This window comes from Beta vulgaris, chromosome 2, assembly GCF_026745355.1.
Source record: "Beta vulgaris subsp. vulgaris cultivar EL10 chromosome 2, EL10.2, whole genome shotgun sequence".
NCBI classification, from domain to species: domain Eukaryota; kingdom Viridiplantae; phylum Streptophyta; class Magnoliopsida; order Caryophyllales; family Amaranthaceae; genus Beta; species Beta vulgaris.
In genome coordinates this window covers 25,886,555-25,894,758 of record NC_079203.1, presented here as the reverse complement: position 1 = coordinate 25,894,758, position 8,204 = coordinate 25,886,555, and the positions used below count along the sequence as shown (strand labels likewise).

Genomic DNA, 8,204 nt, shown 5'->3' with positions numbered 1-8,204 from the left:
TGTCTGTGAAAGGGTGTTAGAAACATGAATTTTAGCTTTAGGAGGAGGTTTAGCTGTAGGAGGTACTGTTTTGGTTGCTGGGGTGGTTTTAAGAGGGGAGTTATTGAGCTGTTGTGAGGTACTGTTGTCCAACAAAGGATTTGATTTGCTTTTATTGACTGAACTAAGGTTTGAGTGTGTGGATGATGTGGCAACATCTTTTTTGTGGGACCAATGTTTTGTGAGTCCCTCCTTGGTTTCAGCTTTTCCCTATACCCCAAACCAAGTACAACATCTGTTGGATTCTTCTGTAAATTAGGCAACTTATCTCCATGTAACACATATATTTCTACAGACCAATTGTTCATTACCACTTTACCCAACTCCACAACATCTTTATCTTCCACAATCCTCACAAGACCATTGACCAACCTTCTACCTGAGACCAAATAATATAGTGCTCCCACTTTCTCATAATCCCCACACTTCTTAGCTAGCTCAAGTAAGTCCCACCAACAAACTAAATTAGGGTATGTATCAAAAGTCCTACCTTTCCCTCCCTCATACACTAAGTCTCCATTAGCTTCATTCTTAAAAACTTCACCATACCAGAACATCAAGGTAATACCGGTAGCTATTCTAACCTACCAAAGTCAGGAAAAAAATAAAGAAGCAAAAAATAAAGAACACAAAAAACATCACAAAATAAAAACCAACAATTTCAAAACAAGGGAAAAAACGCAGCTTTAACTGGGTATTAGCCCTTAATTTGAAAACCCACAAATCGATCTCCAACATATCATTCTAGGCAATTTCAGTCATAAAACAATTCGCATCTTCAGAAAACTAGGGTTTAGTCTTAAATTTCAATTTTTTACAAAATTGAAGAATATTATATATGGGGTTACAAAATTACCGGAAAATATGATTTTTGAGTTCGAAATTGAACTCTCTTTCTTCAGTTACTCCAGCTTTCACTTCACCAATGTCGCTATGTAATTCACTTCATTGAAGGTGCAAAAATGGAAGAACTCCCGCCAATTTCACTCTGATAGAGATAGAAGAGAGAGAAGAGTTTGAGAATCTGACTATGATGGTTGAGCATTTTGGGAGGGAAATTAAAACCCAAGAGTCAACATTGCAAATGTTACATTTTCTCCGGTTTCCACTCACTTAGGTGCATTAAAAATTAAAAAAGTCAAAGGTTAGATTATTAAATAATAATTCAAAGTAAGATTATTTTGAGCGAATGACCAAAAAATTGAATTATTAGAATCAATTTTTCCAATTATATTTTGACAACAGCATATATATTCAATGAAAAAAATTAGAGCTTAAGGTAACCACAGCAAACTTAGGCAATACTTAATAATTCCATAATTACATAGATTAAGCTAAGCAGAGAAAAACTGCATTACTCTCAATATTGCTAACACCAACAACTATACATTACAAAGACGGACAAGGGATCCACTACCAGGAAAAGTTGATGGACCTAAGAAACATTTTAAAACAGAAATAATGAAGACAGAAAAAAAGGGGCAAGACCACCACAAAGCTAAAATTTCATTAATGGGTGCTGCCTTTCCAGTCACTAATGCGAAAACACAACAGCAATAAGCACAAATTAACAACTTCCAGATCAACGTCTCTTTTATTTGCGAAGCGCCCTTTGGGGGATGTGGCTGTGGCTGTGGCTGTGGCGGCTGCTGCTGCTGTGCTGCTTGTGTAGATGCTACTCTACTTGTACTCGAGAATCATGTTGTTCTCAGGAGCTAAACCGACGCATGCCCTCATAATGTTCTCCAGCATTGCCCTCTGTTTCGAGAGCGCGTTCACCACAGGAGTGCCCGGTGGAACCTATCAAATTGTTCAAGATCTCAACTTTTTAGTACACAACTTGCGATAAATTTTCTGAATATGGTATAACAAGTTTGATTACTTAAGCTTTAGCAAAAGGCAATATTGACTAATGACTTTTTAAGAGAGCATAGTCATATTATAAGCATCAATGACAAGCATAGTGGGCACTAGACTCTTGTATCCATGTCTGACACGTATGTGTCCAAGTATCTCTGACTCGACTAATTTATGAAAATTTTCAATGATTTTGGCCCAAAATGAAGTATCCAAGTGTCCGAGTCCATGTGAGTGTCAAGGATCTGACATGTACTTACGGTGATCCCATGTAACTATGAAACTCGTTATTTAATACTGGTGCATATAGCCATATGGTATCAACTATCACGATGGCAATTTGAATAAGTTAAAAGGGGGTAAAAAATTTATAAGCCTTCTAAAATAGCCCCTATATTTCCGCAGAAGCGCTAGTATACCTGTCACTTTCCCCCCAAAATAACAACAAAAGTCATTTTGATGATGTTTCATGTGGGCTTTTTCTTGTGCACCACCTTCAAATTACTCACGATATTACTCTTGGATTTGACCGGCAAGATTTGACGCCTTAAATTGACAATATACTTACTAGTAACTGTAAGCCCAAAAAAAGAAGCAAAAGCAATCAACAAGAGGGGAATAGAACTTACAAGAGGTGCTTTAGTAAGGTAACTGAGTATGGTAGCAACTGGATGGAAGGAGTGGAACTTGTCCTGCAATTTGCAGAAACCAATTACCATAAATGAATATGACCAAATTGAAACATGACCAATCACTCCATGATCAATAGATCATCAATAAGACTAATTACCTCTGTTTCAGCCTTGAATTCAATGCGGGTGCTAAGCTCAGCAAGGAGGACCAAATCGAGGATAATCGGTGCAGCCAAGAGAGAGTCTTCACAGGTGTTGTGCAGGACGATGGTGTTCTTTCCGCCCATGAATATCTCGGATGTGTACTCATCCATGGCTCTCTTGCTGTCTCCCACATATGGAACATACTTCATTTGCAAAATTTCACACATAACACCCCAAAAAGATTAGTCTGACTTTCAAGAGGTAATGTACCAGCAACACCAGAAACACATTTATTCTCTGAAAATTATGTATGTATGTATACCTTAATGACAACAACATGATCAGGGTGTTCACCAGGCTCATATAAGATACCATTACTAGCAACCATGTCATCAACCACATTACTCTTTGATATCTCTTTAGACCTGAAGGTCTGAGGTGCTGAAAGGTTCATCCCGTCATTGTTTCCCAAGTGGTTGTAGCTCACAATTGATGTCGGCTGCCATTTCATATGTTAAATCAGTAATTGTTCACAACAATCCACTTATCTTTACTAGTAATAGGAGTGAGGAAAGGATACCTTAATACCAGCCCCAACAAGGAAATCCACAAGCACGGATTTCATCTTAGTCTGACCACTCTTGAAGTCATCTCCTCCGATTAAACTGTTATTCTTAGTGGCGAGCTCTATGAGTCCAGGGACAAAGGTGTTCTGAGGACTACCATTGATGAAAGGTATGTTTTCAAGGACACAAGCAAGTGCAAACAAAGTCGATGGTGAGATCTCGGACTCGTTCCTTTCAACGGATGCCAACAGGTTCTCTGTGGTGTCATTCAGCCCTTCCACCACATTGCTGTACCTCTCTGTGTTTGCTGTCCAAAGCACCACTACTTTGTCCACTTTGTTCTTCTCCTTGAACTCCCTTCAATTTTATTAGAAAATTGTAAGCATAAAATCTCCCACAATTCCAATCATAATTTTCCACAAAGTTGCATACAGCAAAGTTTAGTCACCCCAATCACCCCCAAAAAAACACACTAGTACAAAGCTGACCTTTATGTGATTTTGAGTGATTAAGTCTAGTTACATACTATATTTCCTATTTACGCAATCCTGTGAAGGGCAACTACTTTTTTATGTGAATTCAACCACTTTCCAAAGATTTTTTATGTTATTGCCTACATCGAAATGTCCAAGTGTTCAAAACATGTACAGGATTCCATGTGCACAGGTACAATAAACAACAAATTTGACTGCAAAAGGGTAGTAAACACTAAACAGAACCGATTAAAAAAAGAAAAAACCTCTACTAAACAGTAAATTAAGTAGAAATAATTAATTAAACAATCACCTGATGTCCTTAATGACTTGCTCAACTTGCTCCTTTTTAGTGCCCTTAATGATGTTATTAGCACGAGAATCTTGGTTGGCAGCAATAAAATCAGGATCATAAATTCCAGGGAGGGGAATCATGTGCTCCATGTAGGGCCTCAATTGCTTTTGCAAATCAATGTCCAAGACCTTTGCCCTGGTCATCGCATCTGCCAAATTCATGTCACTTATGTCCCAACCCCCAAACACTATGTCATCTGGGTTCACCTGTTTCATTCCAATTTCATGTCACTTCATTATCATATCCTCAAGCAAAAAGTGCATCTTAATTAACTAATCCTGAAAAACTAAACGAGAAGTATCGAACATTTAAAGAAATGAACATGTTTTTCATCTTGTTAGATATTACATATACAGTACAACACTTTTGTAAAGTTCATGCATGGTCATCATCATTAGCCTACTAATTACTCTCATTAGCAACTTTACCAAGATGGGATCAATTGCCTCATATGAGGATCTTACGTAGTGAAGTTGTATTACTGTCAATTTAGACTATTGTAGAGTTGATATAACAGAAAGGAAATCTAATCGTCGATATTGACCATCCTCTCATACGCCCCTTCAATTATTCAAAGCTTTTTAGGGAATATAGTGAAGCATGCATAAGAGTGGCCCCAGCACATCACCCACAAAGTGATCACAAGTCAAGATTCTTTCCAATGGTTGACACAGGGGGTAACCCCATTAAGACATGCATTAGCAATAACCTCATGTTAACCTTACTAATACTTGTCACTAACACCACATATGCATTATGTTCGCATCATCAACTATTAGTTTGACACACCGTATATAGAAATTTTGTAAAAGTAAATAGTAGTAGTAGTAACTAACATTTATTTTAGAAATTTATTCACAATACTCCTACCAAGTGACATCTATACAAATATATTAAAAGAAGTGCGTGACAATGTATACACGCCACATGGCACCTCCACACAATGTATACACGCCACCTGGCACATCTGTTACTCCAATAGAATTGTCCAATGTATACACAAGTGACAAGTCATATCAATAACAAAAGTGAAATTAGTTTGCAATAAAATTTGAACCCGTGACCTTTGCAATTATATATGATACAATTACCATCTCAACCAACTTTTAATCATGTTTTAAGTTACTTGTACCTTTTAAATGTTGAATTTTCCTTAATATATATTTTAATGTGAATGGAAAAAATACATATCAACTATTTGTAAAACAGTACCAACCGAAGCAACGCCCGAGTTCAAATACTAGTTTAATATAAATACGAGGGTATATGGCAAGATAGAGAATTCTATACCATGGGAAGGAGGCTCTTGAAAGGAGCATAAATTTCTTCTCCATTGAAAGAACCAACACGAATTGAGGATGCCTGAGTTAGGGATCCAAAATAATTGGCTTGCTGAATCTTGTCCTTTGTTGCCCATGAAATTCCCCTGCATGTCCATCAATCAGTCAAGTACCAGACACATAATTGCTCTGATTCTCAACAAGCCTAACAATTAATTTTATACTAACCTTAACACTTGCATGTCCATTATATTTTAGGTTCATTCTCTCTCGTATCACATGGGTCCACTTATTGCATGTTTACTCTTTTTTGAGGAGGTTCATTCTCTCTTCTATCACATGGATCCACTTTATTGCATGTTTACTCTTTTTAAGGTTTGTTCTCTTTCGTATCACATGGGTCCACTTATTACATGCTTACTCTTTTTTAAGGTTTGTTCTCTCTCGTATCACCTGGGTCCACATTGTTGCATGTTTACGTTTTATTAAGAGTCGTTCTCTCTCGTATCACATGAGTCCACAATTTTATTCATATGTAATCTTATATGGCAAAAATGATGGGTCCACTATAATGTTCAAATTAAATTTAAATCAATCAAATGATCATTTTTCATCAATTAAACAAATCTAACTCAAGTTGTCTTCAAAAATGTAAACTCCTGCCTCCTTCTTTTCGTTGTAAATGCAACAAAGGGTATTATTTGTGAGATATAAAATATTCATCTAATACATTTAAAACGAAACAGAAGGAGTAAAACATTAATACCTACCCAACATGCAACACATCTACGATAAGCTAAAAGGGATAATAAAATGGAAGCTTACTCGCGGTTAGCGATGACACCACCGGTGAGGGTACAACCGTTGTTGCCACCCCATCCAACCAACATCACCCTGAAAAACCACCAACAATAAATCTATATATCAATAAATTCGCTAATATTATTATTTTTTTATTAAATATAAAAAAAAACCCAGAAAAAATAATAAAAAATTACCCAAGTTTAGGGACGTGGGTGTCAGTTTTAAACTCATATTGACAGATTTAGGTTTGACGATCCACTGATAACCGCAACCTTTGCGATTTCGTGAACCAATTCAGTGGTTTCATAATTATAAACCGAATGAATTTCATTCTCAGTGTAGGTAACATTTGGGCTTTCTACCTTGAAATTATCGATGAACATTTTTAGATTTTTCTTACAAAAATTTTCAATTCAAAAAACCGTGAATTTAGGATCTGTTTTATTTTTGTTTTCTGGGAGAAAAATACAGAGAGAGAGAAAGATGAAGAAGAAGAAGAGTGAGGGAATGAGAGTGCTAGAAGAACTAGAAAGCTCTAATTTGGGAACCTCTTTGCCTTTTTCTTAACTTTTCTCTCTCTTATGAGTTATGAATTAGAAGTTGAGAATGGTGACTCAAATGTTTTTCTTAGGCTTCGTATATATAGACCCACGAGTTCACTTTCATGTGTGTCCACTTGGACGTTTTTGTGGCTATGATCATCACCCTTTCACACTTTTTCTCTTTTTTTTGCTTTTCAAAAAGGAAATTAATCCATTTTTTAATTTATTTATAAAAGTCCCTTCAAAAGTAATTTAATAAAGACAAATAGGTAATATTAAAATGATAATAACAATATATTTCCAATTCAGTTGTATAAAATTCTCATTTTTATACCATTCTATGTAGTATTGTACCTTGATAATTTCAACCAAAATCAAGCATATTAGTTTGGTTCTACGTATAAAGTAGTACTTGATTTAGTAGTAAGGAGAGCATTCTGTTAATTTCAAGGTTGAGGGTTCAATTTCCACTAGAGTCACTTTGAGGGTATGGAATAAAGATTCCTCTTACCCTTCCCCTTTACTCTCAAGTGGTTGGCCCATTAAAACCCGAGCGGGGTCCAAGCCACTTCTTCTTACCAAAAAAAAAAATGATTCTACGTAAAATATTGTTACGGATGTTTGGGGATTTAGAAATGACTCACCGACTCAATCTCATAAAATTAGAATTCTATATTAAACATGATGGCCAAGTGGTGATTTGAATCTTTAAAACCCTTAATCTTATCCTTGGATAAAAAGGCTTTTATCACCAAAATAAAGGCTTTAATCTTATCCTTGGATTATGCAAATCGTCATTGATAATTTCAAATTTATGTTTGCTGAATTTTCTTTTTACTCTATAGCTTATATTTTTTGAAAAACTCAATAGAGTAGCACATTACTACTACCTCTCGAAAAAGAGTCATACTAATTCCTCTACGAAAGTTTATTTACTTTGTTGTTGGTTGGTCTTGATTCGTTAAGTAACTATCTTGAAAGAAGGGTGACCTAACTTCTATTTGTACCTATTTCTTTGAAAAAATCAACCAAAATCCCCTTAAATCGTTTATTTACATGGTAAGGAAAAAGACCATGTCTAGACTTTAATATGCACGACTTTCTTATTTAACATTTGCAGGTAAGATACTTGAGAGCAGGTGGAAAGATAAAAGGAATCCTTATCCCCTAGTACTGCAGTTGGGAGGATTCGACAATCGACCTTAAGATTACAAGGCAAATCCTCAATCAACTACACCAACCAATATTAGAGAATCCCCATTAAATCTAGTTGATAGCAATATAGTATTTCTTTTGGTAATTTTTCTTGTAAAAAAAAAAAAAAACACAAACCAAACGCAATGGTGATTTCTTTCTAGTATAGCATATATAGACTTGGCTATCCATGTGGATTGTGGAGTATTTCCGTTTCACATAAATTATTTACTTTTCTTTGGGTACACATTTTACAAAAATTACTAACATCGATTTCTATTTTGAGGAACGGGTAGTAGGTACATCAATAATTTTGTT

The 8,204-nt window shown here is 35.7% G+C and overlaps 1 protein-coding gene across 1 annotated transcript; it reads right to left on the bottom strand.

Annotated features, from left to right (window-relative positions):
* Nucleotides 1-1,319: 1,319 nt before the first annotated feature.
* On the bottom strand, nt 1,320-6,768 carry LOC125494950 (inositol-3-phosphate synthase). Its single transcript, XM_048638900.2, is given in 11 exon segments — nt 1,320-1,839; nt 2,526-2,588; nt 2,687-2,875; nt 2,995-3,171; nt 3,253-3,595; nt 4,025-4,272; nt 5,357-5,492; nt 6,172-6,240; nt 6,345-6,384; nt 6,387-6,414; nt 6,417-6,768. Coding segments are annotated over 11 exon segments (1,530 nt in total). The 5' UTR covers nt 6,534-6,768; the 3' UTR covers nt 1,320-1,719.
* Nucleotides 6,769-8,204: the final 1,436 nt, after the last annotated feature.